At 34.7% G+C, this 19,886-nt stretch overlaps 2 protein-coding genes across 2 annotated transcripts in view; both read right to left on the reverse strand.

The window, feature by feature from the left end:
• LOC124642271 (serine protease inhibitor 77Ba-like) lies at positions 1-3,318 on the reverse strand. Its single transcript, XM_047180625.1, has one exon. The coding sequence runs from the start codon at positions 3,153-3,155 to the stop codon at positions 1,902-1,904; it is 1,254 nt and encodes a 417-aa protein (XP_047036581.1). The 5' UTR covers positions 3,156-3,318; the 3' UTR covers positions 1-1,901.
• Positions 3,319-10,935: 7,617 nt separating this feature from the next.
• The window catches only part of LOC124642334 (ATP-dependent RNA helicase DHX30-like), a 33,760-nt gene continuing 24,809 nt past the window's right edge, over positions 10,936-19,886 (reverse strand). The window contains 3 exon segments of the mRNA XM_047180722.1: positions 10,936-11,051; positions 11,054-11,184; positions 17,775-17,842. Coding sequence (XP_047036678.1) covers positions 10,969-11,051; positions 11,054-11,184; positions 17,775-17,842 — 282 coding nt within the window. The 3' untranslated portion in view covers positions 10,936-10,968.

Raw genomic sequence — 19,886 nt, forward strand, 5'->3', positions numbered from 1 at the left:
TGTGTACGAATGTTTTTAATCATAGTATTTACTTAAAAAAATATTATAATTTCAGATCTATCACAATCACAATAATTTTGTGTGTTAAAAAATAAGAATTTTAGACTGCCTTCATGGAGATCATTAAACTTAAAATTAAATTAATATCTATGTAATGTACAAAAGAGGTTGCAATTTTTACAAAAAGTTTTTTTATAAAAAAATTGTTGGTTGATTCCACATTTGAAATAAGTCTTCGAAATGCCGTTAGCGTATCAGAAAAACCCACAATTTGTTAACAAATATGAAAATCACGTGGAACAAGATTTTACATGAAGTACTAGTTAGTACTCAGAGAAAGTAATAACAATTTTGTTCTACAATATTTAATCATTACCTTGGATTAAAAATTGAGCAAAATTGTAACATGAATAAATTAATGTTTAATTTCATAGGAGTGAGCACAACTATTTTTTTACATGACTGTACATGTGACGTACAATTTGACTTTATTTTGCAGATTATTAATAAGAGATTGACGTCTGCGAATGTAGGCGTTTGATAGAATTCAACCATGATTTTAAAGGAATGGACTTCCTTTCTGGATGGTTATTAAGTCTATGGTTCTCATTACAATACAAGAAAAAACTTTAACTTTCTTGGAATACAGTCAAAAATTCATTGACGCATCAAAGCAGTCTCAGGATATGGTTGATATTACTTTGAACTTTATTTCTCTTGAAACAAAGTTAATTTTTTTCTGTATGGTAATGAAAAACATACATTAGCCCCATTGGTAAACTGAGAACGCATTAAAATTCCAAAAACAAATGTGTTACCTTTTGAAAGGATTTTTCCTGTTAGTTCTTAATTTCGTTCAAACTTGACTTTAATTTATGCAAAGATTACAATAACATGTTCGGTTTTTGGAACAACAATCCTTTCAAACTCAATATTATAATTTTAAAAATTATTTAAAGACTATTTACAGATGTTTTACATATGAAAATTAACTATTAAAAACAATGGGTACATATAAAATACATAGTTACTTAGAAACGGTTCTAACCGCAAAAATACAAGAAAAAAAATAACAAATAGGTATTTACAAAAAACCGCACAGTGTTACTAATAATTTAAAACATTGTTTTTGCGGAACTACCCAAGGTTTGAGGATATAACTTGTAAAATCCCGCATGAGGGCAGTCCATAATTTAAATTGACACAATTCTTTCCAATCAGTTGTCTGTCTGCTAGTAATTGAGGAAAACAAGCTATTTCCCTAAAATGTACCACGTTATAGCTTGAACAAAACAACTTATTTGCATGTCAATTAGAGAGCAACCTGATGAACAATTGTCAACCTTAATGACATAGCATTAAAGTTCTATATTGAAAAACCAAAGTTTGTAAATGCAAGCTGCAGGATTGATGCACTTATCATGGCTTTTAAATGCGCTTAATTAAGTGTCAATAGCTATGCATATAGTCTTATTTAACAATGTAGGAAAATACAGCAAAATGCAATTCGAAATTATTGAATATTATTGCTATGAGCAGATTATTAAACTTTTGCATAGGTATGTAATACAATCTTGCAGTGATAAAAAATTATAAATATACAGTAATAAAATTCCTAAGGTTATAATCTTGTGGCTTTTGACATTCAAGAACTTGTATTGCCACTATCTTGATGTTTAATTATGTACACAATAACACTGATAATATTTTATACTTGTAGTCATTATTGTAAAACCGAGCACTCCTCGCACATGGAATAAACCATGTCAACATAATTATTTCCTTGTTCTAACAGTATAAGTTGAATTTTATCCATCAATTCTTTATTCAAACAGCTAATAAGCTTCTATTTTTAAAATGCAGGCTTTGTACAATCAATTTCATTATTTTTCATTCATCGTTCAGTACAGAGATGGTGTTTTATAGAAGCCACCGAAAACAATTGAGTTTGTAACCTTTTCGATGATCATGTATGTGAACGGTCTGTTCGCTTGGAACTGTACAACTCCTATTCTGTTGCTAAACTCAGCTGCGGTCACTCCGGCAGCCTCAGTTCCCTCTTCAGTCACTTCAATCTCAGCTTTGTGCACAATTTTTGAGACATACAGGGGTGTTCTAGACAGGAAAGGTAACTGAGCCTTTGATGGCTCAAACAGATCCACAACTCCTAAACGGTTCTTCAGTACATTGGTCAAGTCGAGATCAGATTTAATTTTGAACCGAGGAATGAAGCAATCTACTTCATCATCTGAATATTCTTCTTTAGACAATCTTAATTCTTCAAAGAATGTATCTAGGTTCACAGTTTTGAAGTTTGCAAACATATCTTCTAGAGAAACTCCAGGGTTTGGCAGCATTATGATCATGGAAAGTCTGTTTTCGCTTCCGTATGGTAATTCTATGACTCTAGCTTGGAGTGCTTTAATGTTGGAGAAAGGGTAAGTGTATCTATTGTACATCATGTTGACTTCACCCATCTTTTGTCCGTGTGTGTCATAGAAAGGCATTTTCGTTGTCGATGATGAATTGAACGGCACTGTCCACTGTCCTTTGAAGTAAAGAGCACTGGTAGACACCATTTGTGTTCCTTGAAAATAGCTAGCATCAACCATGTGTGGGATTTTACCATGAGTAATGTTTGATATGGCACCGTTCAAGACAGAAGCAGCTTTTTCACTGTCCTTAAAGTCTAGTGGTACGGTTTCTGTCTGGTAATAATATTTAGCTATTTCCTGGAAGTCTTGTAGTGGCAGACGGTCTTTGTCAACAAAAATAGCGTTTATTTTAGCTAGTTGAACTGTGTTGGTGTTGACTTGAAGCCACTGGGTGATGTTTCTGAAGCCAATTCGTGTAGCGTCGCGGTTTCTCACGGATAGTCGGAGCAAGTTATTTATTTCTTTTCTCGTTGTACCCGACGCACCTTCGGCAATGACGGATAAGACGCTCCACACTGTGATAGGGGACATAATGAAGTTCTCCCCATCTTGCAAAGTTTTAGACGTGTGGAATAAAACTTCGATGGAAAAGTTTCCTATTTTTTCCGACAATCCACTATGGAGTACCGTAGCATTAGAAGCCGCGTCCGCTACACTCGTATCTAGACTTTTTCCGTAGCACAACGCCACACAACTCACTATAAACACTACAACCTGCATATTTCTAACGTTACTTAATTGTCAATGAAATTAATTATAAGTGTTCCACGTTTTGCGATATTAGACACTCGCGTCAACTTGCGCTGGGCATTTTTTAATTCACTATACGATGACTAGTACGCGCGCGCTTCAAGGAAAACTACCGACTGACCGGTTAGTACGTTGGATCAATGTATTTATACGTATTTATATACACGTTAAGCAGGTTTTAAAATACTAAACGATAGGTACCTACTCGAGTATTATTTGTTTAATAAACTAGTTTCATACAAGCCGGCGACTGGGGACTTCAACTCACACTTACTTTGAGGATAACATTTTGTTTGTTTAGATAATAAAGTTTTGTTTAATGAGTTAATTATCAATGCGATGCGATTTTATTCTTAGAAGTGTTAGACAGTAAAGATTCGGTTCTTTTTGTTATTGTTTTGTTTATGTTACTAGGTACTGTCATTCATTAAACTGTCAGTTGTTAACAGTTGTTATACAAAAGAAATTGGGAAGGTCAGGGTTGCGAGCGCGTTATTTTATTTAACAACAATGGGTAAAATCCGGAAAGATGCAATGAGAAAGCAAATAATATAATTTGGAGGATATTTCTTCTTTAAGATTATTATTAATTTATAATATGAAGAACATTTTTTTTTAAACTGTCTAACATTCAATATGAGTAAGGTGTTTAGCACCTAGATCAGTGGTTCTTAACCGGTGGTCCGCGGACCACTGGTGGTCCTTGGAGGCATTCCAAGTGGTCCGCGAAGCTTAGCTTCGCGACGTTGCTATACGTTATCTAACTTAATTTTTATCGACGTATATCGGGTGTGTCGTACCTAGTCCCCCCGTTCATGAAAATGTATGTTTGGGCTACATTTTACGTAATTTTGGTTTTGAGTTTTAAAAAATAATTAAAATTTCGCGCTCGCTTCGCTCGCGTATTCAGAAACGATATGCCCTTATTTTGGCATTTGTCAACAAACAAAAAGTTAAGTACGTTTGGGCTAAATTTTACGTAATATTTGGTTTAAGTCCGATAAAATTTCGCGCTCGCTTCGCTCGCCTATTCAGAAACTATATGCCCTTATTTTGGCATTTGTCAACAAACAAAAATAAAGTACGTTTGGGCAAAATTTTACGTAACTGTTTTAACTCCGATAAAAATTTCGATCTCGCTTCGCTCGCGTATTCGAAAACTAGATATTATGCCCTTATTTTTGCATTTGTCAACAGACCAAAAATATTTGGTTTAGGTCCGATAAAAATTTCGCGCTCGCTTCGCTCGCGCTTTTGGAAACTGCATAGGCAAGTTTTTCACACAACTGCCGACATGCGTTTAGCTTTGAGTATAACTGACCCAAAAATTCAGTTTTTTTTTGATAAATAATAAAGAAATGAGTGCTAATTTAGGTAAACCGATGAGGTGGTCCCGGCAAGACAAACTTTAGTTAAAGTGGTCCCTGATGTCAAAAAGGTTAAGAACCACTGACCTAGATAAAAATGCTCTGTACAGGTCGTCAATTAATATAATGAATTAAGTAATTTTCTAGTAAACATTTGATTTTAGTTGCTCAGACAGTTTTTATCATGAGTTGTTTTAGGTAAACGATATCAAGTAGTATTTAAATGTAAGGCCACCTGCATAATATTAAAATACAAATCAAAATAAATAAAAGCTGATTTTGGGAAATCTGAGCCAACTACCTACAACATGACGAAACATTTAAATCTACCCTCCTAGTGATACAAAGAAAAGCTTATTACGATAATAATTAAGCATTATTAATTAGGAAGTAAGTATTGTATACTTAGTGCAATTTTTTTACCTAAATTGGTGTTAATAAGTTTTTTTTTTTGTATTAAAGGAAACTTGACGTAAATTCTTGCGATTGTTGTGTCAACATACTTGGAAGTACTTTATAATTTCTTGGAAAATACAATAAAGGCTATCGAAAAATATGCGTAAATCGAGTTACTCATGAGTTTATTATAGCTTGAGTCACAAGATGTAGGCAAATAATTAATTTACGTAAATTGAATTAAAAAATGTGTGTAAAATTACGCTGCATGCAACATTCTTAGGAACGACGCATAATTCTCTTTTTGACGTCACATCAGCTGCTGACGTGACCTTTAATCTAGTCGACATTAAAAATAAACTAAATTCCCTTAATTGGTCATAGTGACAGTATTTATAATAATAGTTATTAATTCTACGTTTACGATTTTACGTTTTCTCTATTGTAGGTACCTATCAGTCATGGGGAAATATTTGTAGTACGCAAATACCTAATCGAAATAGGCATGGTTTTTTGATCCTTTTGTTCTATTAATCACATTTGACGATCATTACCTGGTTTGGTATTTACCGACGCGTCATTTTAGACTTAATTAGCTATAATAAATAATAATTTTAATATTTTATCTAATTCATTATCGTTAAGTATCAATATAATGTTGGTGATTGTATAATTATAGACCTTAGGGATTATTTTTTAAGATTATGAAAACGAAAACCTTGATTATTAACAGAATGTCTAAGAAAATTTAAATATAAGGGGAGCATCTTTAGTATAATTTAGGTAAATTAATTATTAACCTTAGCTTCCGCCAGCAGCTTCACCCACCTCTCACGGGAACTTAGCGTTTTCGAATAAAGAGTGCTCTATAGGTAAAAGTTAAAAGTGCCTGCCTCTATGTGCTTTTTAAAACTGTTTTTTTTTCAAATGAAACCCCTGGTTCTTGCTTTGAGCGCTTTCAAGCAAACATACCAACAAAATCTTCAGATTTATAATAACAATTTGCAAAGACGAATCCAAATACTACATAAGACATATCTCCAAACTCTAAATAACTTTAACAAATACGTTATATTATTATATAGATACCTCCTACTACTTCCCCTTATAAAACGGGAAAATCATAGCAACACTATGGAAACGTTTCGTTCCAAAATTCTAAGAATTGTAGCTAAAGTAAACAATAAACATAAACAACACCTAAAAACATACGAAAAGGAAATCGGTTATATGTTTACTAAACCAAAATTAAAACAGTTTTGAATTTCAAAAGTGCATAACCAAGTTTTTTCCGTAACGTACCTAACCATCTTATAAGGAAATTCTCAGGTATTTATCAAGATGACGTAGATATTTGAATAACCACGCATACGTGAAACGGTGATCTCATCGACGTTTTTTCGATCCATTTCCCATCAAAAAGTTTGTCAAAAAAATGGGTAACGGGCTCTTTCTTATTGAACTGTATTGAACCAAGATTTAAGTCAACGATTTTTTCTTATGAACTGAATTGAATCAAGACTTTAAAACTTAAACGGTTTTAAAATGCCTTACTCTTTTTGTAGGTAATGATTATAGGTATATTGTACCTACATAGATCTTAGACCATTGACCCATTAATAAAAAGTTCTCTCAGGTCGTGTCGGATAAATACTGACCCGGCTAAGAGAGTGAAGGAAAATAGAGACTGCACCTGTGTCTGCGCAAATGCTTGTGCACTATAATAATATCTTGCGCAGTTGGTTAATCTCCTTCCTTACGAGAACAGCCGTGGCCTTTAATCGGCTAGGAGGATATCATAATCATCATTATATAGCTAAAAATATACCTACTTAAGTAAGGATAGCCGTCACAAAATATGAGAAAGGATTGTTTTGCGGTACCTGCCTAGGTAGGTAGGTACATATGTAAGTTAAATCTTACAAGTTTAATCACTAATAAATTCAGAAACCGGGCCATATCTATCACTATGAAAATAACGTAGGTAGGCACCTAAGTACATTTTCCTTATAACAATATGTACTTTGAATATTACATCGGTCTTATATTATTTTAATGTAATTCCTGTAAGTAAGATAATAACGTCATTAACATCTGAGAAATGAAGTCGGATAGCCCACGCGATAGGTAGATACTTATTTTATTCCCTTTTTGTTATTCCCCAAGAATGATAATAATGTAGTAATTGAAATTACTGTTGCTGTTATGTAACCGTAAAATTCTTAAGTTTTGAAGTCTCATACGGAATTCACGGGCCCGGGCCCGGGAAACCGCAAGAACCCCTGGTACATATCTAAGTACCAAATGAAAAGTGGGGCCAAGTTAGGCTACCTATGAATGGTTTTAATACCTATCCATATTGAAAAACCCAACAACACTACCGGAATCGGGAATGAAATTGAATTCCTTAAACCTTACTTTCATCACTCTGTAACCACAACCGAACAAGAAAATCACATTAGGTACTAGAATGTCCCACAATTTGCTGGGAAATTGTAAAAAAAAATACAACACCCATAATTATTAGTAGGAAAAAAAACACTACAACGAAAACAGTAATTCCTAAACGTAATACGAATTTCTACGGGAAAACCCGATCGATAATGTTTGAAATGTTTTACGCTTTGATTTATTGCTTTAAAAGTATATGTATTGGATATGAGTTATAAGGTGATCCCCGTGGGTTTTCCTTATTTTATTTATTTATTTTATTGCAAAAATGTATACAGATGCATCCTTAGCCTGATATAGGGGTACCTAACCTATCAAATACTAAGGTTCAAGTTTACCCACAATATAAACCCCCCTGGACAGTTTTCTTAAAGCTACCTACTGTTTATTATGAATTTTCTTTCGTTTGTATGAGTTTTGAAAGTGTCAGATTTGTACTAACTAAAACTTACCGTTGTTCCAACACGTGGGTTAAGAACTAGAGTAGCGTAAGGCCAAAATGACAACTTCTCGGGAGAGCCCGAAAACAACTCAAAGGAGATGGCCAAATTTTCATAGAAAAAAAACCCAGAATCGACAGCAATGAAATGGTTACCAGTAGGTTCTTTATGATAGACCTTTGATGGTGCCAAAAAATCCAGACTGAAATCCATGGGGTATAGGAGCTATTTCATATTATCGCAAAAATAGATTATGTTGAATATATGTTGATTTTAAAGATTATTAACATCAAGGGACATAAAAAAGCAAAGTAAACTAACATTATACAAGCCACTAGTAATAACACCATAGTTTCAGAGTTGGCCTGGTGATTAAAAGGTCTTGTATTTAACCACTCCAGATACGATTAAGCACCGACCTTACCTACTTGGAGAGGTTTCGCAGTTCCATGCAACCTTCACAACTGGCTATGAAATGTTTTTGGAGAAATTGTCTTTGAAAATCGCGCCATGTGACATTGTCAAATATAACAAATGACTTAGCAATGTAAAACGGTCCAATCACGAGTCTGCATTCAACTTCTAACGAACATCAAACAGTAAAAGTAAACTTTTTTGTGAACTAAAATCTTGATCGAATAAACGTTATAAAAAGAGAACCCCATGGTTTTTAGATGATTTGAAATACTTTTTAAAATCCACAAATTATACTGAATCCAATCATACATATGAAGTTCCTGTCGACTCTGGGTGTTTTTTTGGCCATCTCCTTTACCTACTATCTTATAGCCCTTTTTGTGGCAAAATCTATAGTAGTTATATAGATATCTGATTTTTACTAATAATAAAACTTTATTTATCGGCTACAGAATAATGTAACTTTTTGGTCAATTAAAATACGGTTTCATTTTAATAAAATTTAGTTTTCAAAAACTGGTTGACATACGTCATTTTGGCTGTTACATAAATTAGTGCCATAGTAGCGTATCCCACCCTTACGTTTTTTTGGCAGGAAGAAAAATTACGGAAGCTTACAAAACAAGGACCCATAAGCAGTACTTTACGTTTATTTGGCACGAAACAAACTAAGCCTACATAATCAAACTTTCTGCGTTAATAACGTATGGCAAGATACGTTATTTAAGCGATTACATTGAAGGCATATTTTTGGTGTCTTATTCGCTCTGTAAATCGAGTTACAATCGCAGTGCTCGTAATTTTTTTGAGAAAATAATGTCAAGATTATTGTAAGTATTCACTTCATTTTGGCAATAAACAAATATCTTTTTTTTTATACGTTATTGTTGTACTAAGCAATCAACACACTACATCGTTCCAGTTTTTCGGCACATAAAAATATGGGGATTAAATAAACGATGGTGAAAAAAATTTTTTTTTTGCATTTTTGCCCTTACGCTACTCTAGTTCTTAACCCACGACAGGAGTAAAGTGTAGGTACCAAGGCCGCGTAACTGTTTCGAACCATTCCGCAGCCCCATACCTTGATTTAATTTTAGTTTTATTTCTTGTGTCTTTTTTCTTCTGCTGAATGAAACTTTTGTCAATCTATCTTTCGAAACGGTTCCATTCCAAGTCAAGTCAAGTCACACTCTTTTCAAAACAAGATTTTTTACAATAGTTTTCAAGTTATCCTTGAGAAGGATACACAGTGTAAGTAATAATTTATTATGTAAAAAAGTCGTGGTGGCCTAGTGGGTAAAGAACCAACCTCTCGAGTATGAAGGCGTGGGTTCGATTCCAGGTCAGGCAAGTACCAATGCAACTTTTCTAAGTTTGTATGTACTTTCTAAGTATATCTTAGACACCAATGGCTGATATAAAAGTGAAGGAAAACATCTTGAGGAAACCTGGACTATAAAGTCTGTAATCACCAACCCGCATTGAGCAAGCGTGGTGATTAATGCTCAATCCCTCTCCGTGTGAGAGAAGGCCTGTGCCCAGCAGTGGGACGATAAAAAGGCTGTAACAGTATGTAATAAAGATTTCGAACATAACAATCAAACATGAGCAAGATTTGAAACATAATCGCACGTGTTTTGACCAAGTTTTTGTCCGTCAAGAGTACCTAATATTAATGAAATAATCCATTACTATGACGACAATATTACTTATAACAGTTTGTCTATCCAATCATATCGAACAGTAATAAAAACATGATTAGTTTTAACAAAAAAATACAACTTCCTCAAGTTGATTTATGTGATAACGAATCTAGTTTTTCTTCTTAACAATATTACGAGTATGTTATGACCAGTCAAACTGGTTTTTCAAATAAGACTCTGATGACATTGAGTTTTTTGTAAGGCAACTTGAAATGTATATCCGAAGGCATCTTTGCTTACTACGTTAAAGACGCTTCTAACCGGATGTCTTGGACATTCATAAACATACACAGTTCACGTCAAACAATGATTCTTCCCCGAAGTAAGCCATTTGACGCCTCGCGCAGTATTGTTTGTTTTGTTCATACCTTTTCACAATCGTGAAGTAATTAGACCCAACTTCGAACAAGTTACTCTCAAAATTATAATTTTCACAAAACAAAGTATCTACCAATTTTTACCTTCAAATCCATGGTTGGGCACAGGTCCATGTAACTCGGTATAGTCTTAGTTACATGGGGACCCCCTAATTCCCAGAGCTTAGAAGCTTGCCTAGGCTTTTTTTTATCTAAATGACCCCTCCCGCTGTGGGTTAGCAGCGGTGAGGGATTGTCAGACTCTAACTGACTAAAAACCGTCGTGTTCCGTCGTAGGCCTTTTTATGTACCAGGGCCGCGGTAACTCCTTCGAATGGTCCCCCAGCCCAGGCAAGCTGGCGGGGTACATAAAAGACTCCAGAAGAAACATGGTGGGTTTCAGTCAGTAAAAGTTTGAAACTCGGCCCGCTGCTCCCATAGCGGGCGGGGTCTTCTGTTTAAAAAAAGGTTACATACCTACACGATCCTTGACAGTAAGCTGGTGTTGCCAAACTTACAAGCCACAATTGACCCATTACAACTATTGGGTAAAACCTTAAGGTGTCAGGTGGGATCCCCACATCACATTCTTTTGGAGGTTAAATAAAACGACAAAATTATTGACTAATATGTTCTTTTATTATTTTATTTCATCCATAATCTTCAATATTTTCAATCCTAGATTTCCCTTCTACATACTCTCTGTGTGCTTCCACTAGCACTCTTCCAACAGTTTTATCAGCCTGACTTTGAAATGCTTTACTTTCTCCTTGTCTTCAAAAATTATATTCATAACATCTCTCTCGATATAGTAGTCGAAAGTCTTCCAAAGCATTTCTCTTAATTTCAGCAATTTATCCGCTTGACTGTAAAAATAAGGTTTCATTAAAAAAATACGTTTTCCTTAATATCTTGGGATTTCCAAACGACCTTTGAGGTTAAGATCACGCAGACGAGTAACTTTTGAAATCGGCGATGAAACACTTTTTGAAATCTCGATGCAACTGTTGAATGCTACATAATATACATACAAACTGTGGACTTCAATAACGTATCTGTTATTATTCTTTCAGAAACTACATTTTGTACATTATCAACAGAAAGAAAATCAAGATAGGTAACTGAAATCCATCGTAAATTCGTGTATTTCTAAAATGTTTTTAATATTGAGCGACAAACAGTTGCAAAAACGTGATACAGTTTTGAGTAAAATCTTTATCGTGCCGATAAAAGTATCTCGTCTGTTTTCGACTTTTGGAACATGGGTTTTCCCAGTTTTTTTGTTTAAGTCATTAATTAGTGCATAATGTGATAGCCTGCGGGTTGAGGCAGAAGATAATAAAAAAAAAACATTGCGAAAAAGATGAATGAAATTACCGATGATAAGTATATGTCACCGGAAAATAACAAGATCCGTAAGTTTATCAATTTACTAGGAAGTTTATAAACTTTCGTAAGATTCTAAACGGGAGATAAATTGTAATATTTTACGTCCACATTTTCGTAAATTTATTGATTTCCGACGTCATACGGTAAATTTATAAACTAACGAATATCTATTCGTAAGATTTTATATGGTTCGACCAATCACAGAAACTCTTTTAAATATACGATCTTTGAAATACGTAAAATAACACACTGCTCTCTGATTGGTCAATGTTCATAGTGGCAATGCTTAGGAAGGAGAAGTGACACGTGACAGCCAACCAATCAGATCGCGCGTAGCGTTTGGTTACTGCTTACTTATTATTTTACGAGTGAGTTCAGTATGTTTATCAATTTACGAAAATGTGGACGTAAAATATTACAATGTATCTCCCGTTTAGAATCTTACGAAAGTTTGTAAACTTCCTAGTAATTTGATAAACTTACGGATCTTGTAATTTTCCGGTGGCATATATACATATTACCTACCTATTTGGTAGAGATACATAAATATATGGAAAGTACATAACTGAGATCGGATTCACGCTGTTTCAAACGAGTACCGAGGGAACTACATCCCACTCTCGCATAAAAATATACCTACAAGATATTTTCATCATCTTCCGAGCCTTTTCCCAACTATGTTGGGGTCGGCTTCCAGTCTAACCGGATGTAGCTGAGTATCAGTGCTTTACAAGCAATCAATTTTATCATCAATATACCTAGCTACATATTCATTCTTTCATAATACATTGTTCCTAATCACCATGACACAATATGGTGACATATCATCATCTGCCTATCCTTTTTCCCAACCCAACTATGTTGGGGTCGGCTTCCACTCTAACCGGATGCAGCTGAGTACCAGTGTTTTACAAAGAGCGACTGCCTATCTGATCGCCTCAACCCAGTTAACCAGGCAACCCAAGTATATTGATGATATTGATTTATTAAATTTCAAGGGACATTATTCGGGCATGCGAGTAATTTCCTCATTTTGTGACGAACGTAAACACACAAAGGTAAATTCTACTATGTAGGTAGGTAGGTATGAGGTAAAATTCGGGGTTTACTCCAATTCTTTTCCTGATCACATATTATACGCATTTACAAACGTAAGTTCCCAAATACATATATGTTTACGTGAATGAATTCACATTTTCCATTGTTTTTACTATACTAGCTGTTTCTTACGGTTTCACTCGCGTCCGGAATTAATTAATTCCTGCAGGTAGATGTAAAGTAGTCCATAATGTTATTCAGGTAGTAATATAAGCTATATTACTGCCAAGTTTCACTAAAATCCATTAAATACATTTTGCATGAAGGAAGAAATATAGGTATCCATACATACAAGCTGTTGATTTGCATCCGTGCCATATTCAAGGAGGTAATTATGCTAATGATTCTCGACCCAAATCAATAAAAAAATTGGTACGTAATTTTTTTTCTTTAATTTTTTTTCGGAATTCCGTAAATGTCATCTAGCCTTATTTAAACTTGTCGCGTATGTTACTGGCGTTAAAACCGTGCTGCACCCTCACACAAACGCAAACACAAAGCATACGCAACGATCACTCATAAATTTCATTCATAAAATTGGATTACTTCGAAAATACCACGACATTACAATGACAAAAAAAGCAGTGCATATTAGTTATTTCCCATTTACTGTAATTCCAATCGATTATTTACGTATTGTATGTCCTCCTCCTGAACTATGGCACAAATGCAAATCAACACCTTATATATGTAGGTACATACAAACTTACGCGTTCATAATATTAGTAGGATAGAAGGACTATATTATGTTTCTGTATTGTGACGTAGAAATTTCATAGTGGTACGTATGGAAAAGGGGAGATCCATAATTATTTAGATTTGTAGAACATCATATGTGTTAAGCGTACGCATATGAACTTAAGTAGGGGATTTTCTGATTATCAAGGTTTATGTTCAATTCTAATTATTTCTTAGCTATTCGGAAAATTTTAATAGTTATACCAACAAAGTGGACAGACGACCTTATAAAGGTCACCGGAAGACGCTAGATGCAGGTCGCCCCAAACAGGTATCTGTGGAGATCTAAGGGGGAGGCCTATGTTCAGCAGTGGACGTCCTATGGCTGAGATGATGATGATGATAATATTTACATAGCATCAGAATTATATGTGATATAAGAATGAATGTCTTGTTGTGAGTAAAGATTTCGGTATGAAGGTAGATAGATATAGTTGAAGGGGACGACTAAAGAAACTATGGATAGATTGTGTGAAAGTCGATATGGCTAGAAAGTATGTTACTTGTGAGATGACGGCAGATAGAATCTAGGAAGTAGAAAACATGCTGCCGACCCCAAATAAAATTGAGATAAGTGCAGAAGGATAATGATGATGATGTTTTGTTGAAATCAATGATATCCATATGGGGTTGCAACATTTTTTCGTATTTACTAACATAAGGCATTTATCGCCTGATAGGGAGCAAAGGTCATATAGTCAATAGTAAAGGATTAGTATTATTAGCGTGGATATCAGTCTGAAACTATTTATTTACTTACTTTATTGAACTAATAAAATTAGAGCCTGGGTACCTATCTAAGTTTCTTTTATGCAACGAGGAAAGCCCGCTAAATAAATATTATATAGTATGTTTCTTCTTGTTGTATGGTCTATAATGATAAATAAAATTCTTAATTAGCACAATAAATATAATATTACGGAAAAAAACACGTCCAAATAACTAAATATCAATATCGTTATGTTTATCTTTTACGCACGTAACTTAGGAATATTTTTTGAAATAATATTGAATTTTTTCCTTAACAATAATCATGTGATGTCAGATACGCACTTGGTCTGACGAAGGGAGTGACTTTATGACGTATTTTACGACTTCAGCACCATTATATTTTTTTTTTGGAAAGAAATCTGTAATAAATGTTTGTTTCTGTAGTGTTCGCCCTACCTGTATCTCTGCTCCGGATATCGTAGGATATCGGATAGGATATCGGCTCGCTTGCCCACATAACGTCTTATTCCCGTGCCACACACTCTCACGGTCGCTAAAAAATTGTCGTATAAATCGATAAAATTAATATCCCTTACTATAAGTTTAAAGGAATAGTCAATGGTAATAATCTTAATCAATTTATGTGAAAAAGAAAAATATTGCAGAAGGTGGATGAATTATAAAAAATGCTTGACCAAAGTTTAATACTCAATAAATAAAATAATTTATTTTTGAACACCAAATTCCAAAAATTACGTATTGGTCATCAAGCGTTACATGCCTTATTTTTGGACTTGGCTTTTCATAATCATATTTCTAGGAAACTATTTTACGCAGTATAAATATTTATTGATAGCCTTTTTAGTCAAAAAAGCCTACGATATAACTAATTAATAGGAAAATTAATGCCATCATCTATACTTCGGCCGTTCAGAGAATGCGTTCCTGACACCTATCAGTTAGTCACGACTAGTGATGGGCACAACATAACACTGAGTTCGTTACCGTTCCTTCAAAATGAACCGCCGCATTATTTTAAGATTATTTTCGTTTTAAATTGGCGGAATCATTTGTTTTATATTTTAGTTATTTAAGTGGAAACCAAAAAAAGGTAATATTCATATAATAAAATTGTTTTATTTATTCTTTGTTACAAGTACATTGAATTGAATGTGCGAACAGAATATTAATCAGACTCCGATTTGCTTGAGGAGGTGGTGTCTTCATCATCATCTTCGCCTACATGTATAATTATATTATTATCAATAACAGAATCAATCCTGATATCTCGGTCTAACAAAAGCCGGGTAATCAAATAAAAACAGATCGAAAACACTTGAAAAACGTGGTCTATGCGCACGAAACGACAACGGACGACTGTTTTAGCGTCACAAAATGGCGGCCCATAACGCCATTTGGGGTTACCATTTTTAATCTAAGTATAAAAATGCGGTTTGGTCATAGTTTTATTTTTATATTTCATAAACGTTATAATTAAGTCTTATAGTCCATTATTTTCCAATTCTTAAAAAGAAAATCAAAACGTATTATTTTATATTATAACTGTATAAGAACAGATTACGATACTTGCCTGTTATTTTTAGCACAGCACTACAAAATATAAACCGCTGACATAACCTTGTAATAGCGCAGTATAGATTTAGAAAAATATTGTTTACCAAGTTATTTGACACTCAGTTTGGCACAAAATTATAACATTCATTGATTATTGATATAATAATGTTGTTTTAATGCTCCTCAATTGTTAAAACGGTAAACAACCAGCAAAAATATTTTTATCGTAACTGCAACGCCATTGCAAAGTTACGTCGTCAGTTCAATCGCGACGTGTCAGGAACGCATTCTCTGAATGGCCGAACTATAATTAGGCATATTTCAATTGAAATCTTTGAATTACTAGAATAGTAAATCATAGGGAATTTACTATTAAAAAAATAATATGGTATGGGGATATTATATTTTCCTTTATATTGGTTTTTCTGTAAAATACTGAGTCCATATCGAAGTAATACCTATTGCTTAGAAATTATTTAACGTGAACTAACTGTTCCCTGCGGTTCCACCCGCTTCCCGCGGGAACTAGTTTTCGTACCCGGCTAAAAAAATAGCCTTTCAAAGCCAAATAATTTATTTAATTTAAGCCTTTACAAGAACATATGAAAGTCAATAATAATCAGTCAATCTCTATCGCTTTAAGGTTGGCTGTAAGAGAACCCAATTCTGGGTTAAGCTCGCCGTTGTACATAACTGTCTGTATCCCGTATGTATTTACTGTTTGCTGCGCAATAAAGAATAAGATGTATAAATCAGTTTGATTCTAGTTTCTTATTTCAAAAGTAGCTTCCTTTGGAGAAGAATAAGCAAGATAGTCGATAGTTACTCTTTTTAAAACAGTATTACAATTAAATATGTATCCATATATAAACAAGATGGACAGACGACCTTATAAAGGTCGCCGTCGACGCTGGATGCAGGTCGCTTCCAACAGGTATCTGTGGAGATCTAAGGGGGAGGCCTATGTTCAGCAGAGGACGTCCTAAGGCTCAGATGATGATGATGATGATGATATATAAAATAATAGATGCCCTTTTTAAGGTTAGATGAATGGTAAATTTCATGTTAGCCGGTTAAGTCATTTTGGCGTGAAAGTCCAACAAACAGAGATAATTTCACATTTACTTATAAATTGGTAAGATTTTCCTTCTTATCGAATTATTGGGATTGCTGAGAAATCATTTGGGATTTTGGGAGGACCCTGATTGTAAAGAGTTACTGGGAATTTTGAGTGTTTCTTCCTTTAGTCGGATTCCGTGTAGTGCGGTTTAATATTCTTAAACGTATTTAATTCTAATTGTTTACCGTAGTTTCATCCGCTTCTTGAGGAAACTACTTACAGCCACAGGACTAGGGAACAAGTAGCATAAAATGAAATATTCTTCATTGTATATCATTAGGATCATCATCCTCCGAGCCCTTTTCCCAACTATGTTGGGGTCGGCTTCCAGTCCAACCGGATGTAGCTGGGACCTGGGTACTAGTGCTTTACAAGGAGCGACTGCCCTATCTGACCCCCTCAACCCAGTTACCCGGGCAACCCAATACCCCTTGGTTAGACTGGTGTTAGACTTACTGGCTTCTGACTACCCGTAACGACTGCCAATGATGTTCTATGACAGCCGGGACCTACAGTTTAACGTGCCATCCGAAACACAGTCATTGGTGCCTAAGATATACTTAGAAAGTACATACAAACTTAGAAAAGTTGCATTGGTACTTGCCTGGAATCGAACTCGCGCCCTCATACTCGAGAGGTTGGTTCTTTGCCCACTAGGCCACCACGACCATTGCCATTGTATATCATTAGGAGAAAACAAATAAAAAATGGATATACCTCTAGGTATGTGTCCAATTCTCTAACTATCTCTAAATTCTCTAAACCCACAAGCTATCACATTTATAACATAAGTTGGATTATAATTGTTCATTATGTAGTTCTTACCTTTTAGGCACATTGATCGAAAAACGATGTTTCTTAAAACTCAGCACTGAATTGTCGCCTTCATCATTCTGTAACAATGGAAAAATATATTTTTAGAAAATAACCTTAGCCATCATCCTCCGAGCCTTTTCCCAATCATATTGGGGTCGGCTTCCAGTCTAGCCGGATTCAGCTGAGTACCAGTGCTTTACAAGAAGCGACTGCCTATCTGACCTCCTCAACCCAGTAAGAAAATAACCTTAGTGATGTTATAAAATCATATATGCATAGGCTTATGTTTAACTGATCACCAGATATAGTAACAAATAGCATACATAAATAGTAAATGATCACCAAAATGAAACTCGCATTTTAATGCAAAACTATAACCAAAGTTTTAACACTTTGCTATCCTATTTAAGTAAAATTACTCCAAATTAAATCATGCGTAAGCCAAAAATTGTAAATGATCACCAAAATTAAACCACCAGTTTAAAGTAAGATTATAACCAAAGTTTCTAAATTCTGCTATCCTATTTAAGCAAAATGAGTCGAAATAAATCATTGTTATCCCAAAAGTAGTAAATGATCACCAAAAGAAGTAAATGATCATCAAAATTATACCAGCGTCTTAATATAAAATGATAATCAAAGTTTTTACATCTTGCTATCCTGTTATATATATATATGTCGTAGCCATATCGTAGAATTGACCACTTCATGAAAAGCTTGAGCATTTCATGAAATGGTTGCGTTTCATGAAATGTTCATGTTAATTTGACCAGATCGTTAAATCGTCAACATTTCTCGATTTTGTCATCCACGTCTGGCCGTATGGTATAATAGGGTATCCATAAAATATTTAATATAAATCCACAATATTTTGGGTAAGGGGGAAACTCGCGTAGCATAGGTAATTCGACCCATTGGAGTTTAATTTCATAAAATCTGGTAGTTGTGAAATTTTTCACAGCTCAAAATTGTCAGGAGGCAAAAACACTTAGGTTTTTTTCATAACTTCGATTGCAAATATAAAGAGTAAGATCTTGTTCCTGTCCTTTAAGTCCGACATACATAATAATTTAAATAAAATAGGAACTTTAGTAACATTTTAGGAATCTTAAAATAGAACACACTTAATCTTAAATGACGTAACCTGTAGGTTCACTGCCTCGTTGGTCTAGCTGTCGCAAGCGCAGCTGTCGAGCACGAGGTCTTGATTCCCGGGTCGAGCCGAAATCGCTTTGTGGGTTTTAGAGACTTTCACGAAACAGCCCGCAGCTTGGAAGTTGGTATTTGTGCATCGGAGAGCACGTAAATGTCGGTCCTGCGCCTGATCTCTCTCCGATCGTGTTGGATTGCCGTCCCATCGGGCTATGGAAGTGAAGGAATAGTGAGTGCAGCTGTGTCTGTGTGTCACCTCGCAAATTCTTGTGCACTATAATATGTCTCGCGCAGTTGGCTAATCTCCTTACATGAGAACAGCCGCCGTAGCCGATAATTGGCTAAGAGGACATTATTGTTGCATACTATGTTGCAGACTATAGGGGTAGACGAGTTTCCCCACCTTACCTAGGTCTGCGCTCAGCTGGCTCGTTTGGGATGCGTTCTGAGAGCGGTGGGTTCTTGTATCTGGTGGATGTTACACTCGCTACTACTCGCAAGAAGTTATAAGGGTTACATCGCTGGTAAATAATTCCATGGGGTTTGGAGTAAGCAAATTAAACAGAAAAGTATGTTCCTGTCATATATATTAGTATTAATAACACAATAATAGTCAATAAATAGCTCAATGGGTTTCTTTGGGATATAAACCTATTTTTAATGTATTGAATCATTTTTAGTCGTCCACCTTATCCAACAGTTTTATGAACTTCCTTTAATATTTCAAAATACTTCTCCATCGGAATTATACGCATAGTAGGATCGTCGACGCATTTTTTATTAAATATAAGATATTCCTCATCTGCAGTTTCCATAACGTCATATTTTGACAGCCAGTAATAGTCCATGGACGTCTTTGGCGTGGTCACCCTACTGTTCTTGATTTGTTTTATAACCTTATAATTAAAAACGTTGTTATAATTCACCAACGTAGAATTATTTAATATTATTATTATTTTCGTCGTACAC

The sequence above is a fragment of the Helicoverpa zea genome, chromosome 24 (assembly GCF_022581195.2).
Source record: "Helicoverpa zea isolate HzStark_Cry1AcR chromosome 24, ilHelZeax1.1, whole genome shotgun sequence".
Taxonomy (NCBI): Eukaryota; Metazoa; Arthropoda; class Insecta; order Lepidoptera; family Noctuidae; genus Helicoverpa; species Helicoverpa zea.

Bases quoted from the DNA above. Each gene is read 5' to 3' on its own strand.
- LOC124642271 (XM_047180625.1), bottom strand. From the start codon at position 3,155: ATGCAGGTTGTAGTGTTTATAGTGAGTTGTGTGGCGTTGTGCTACGGA.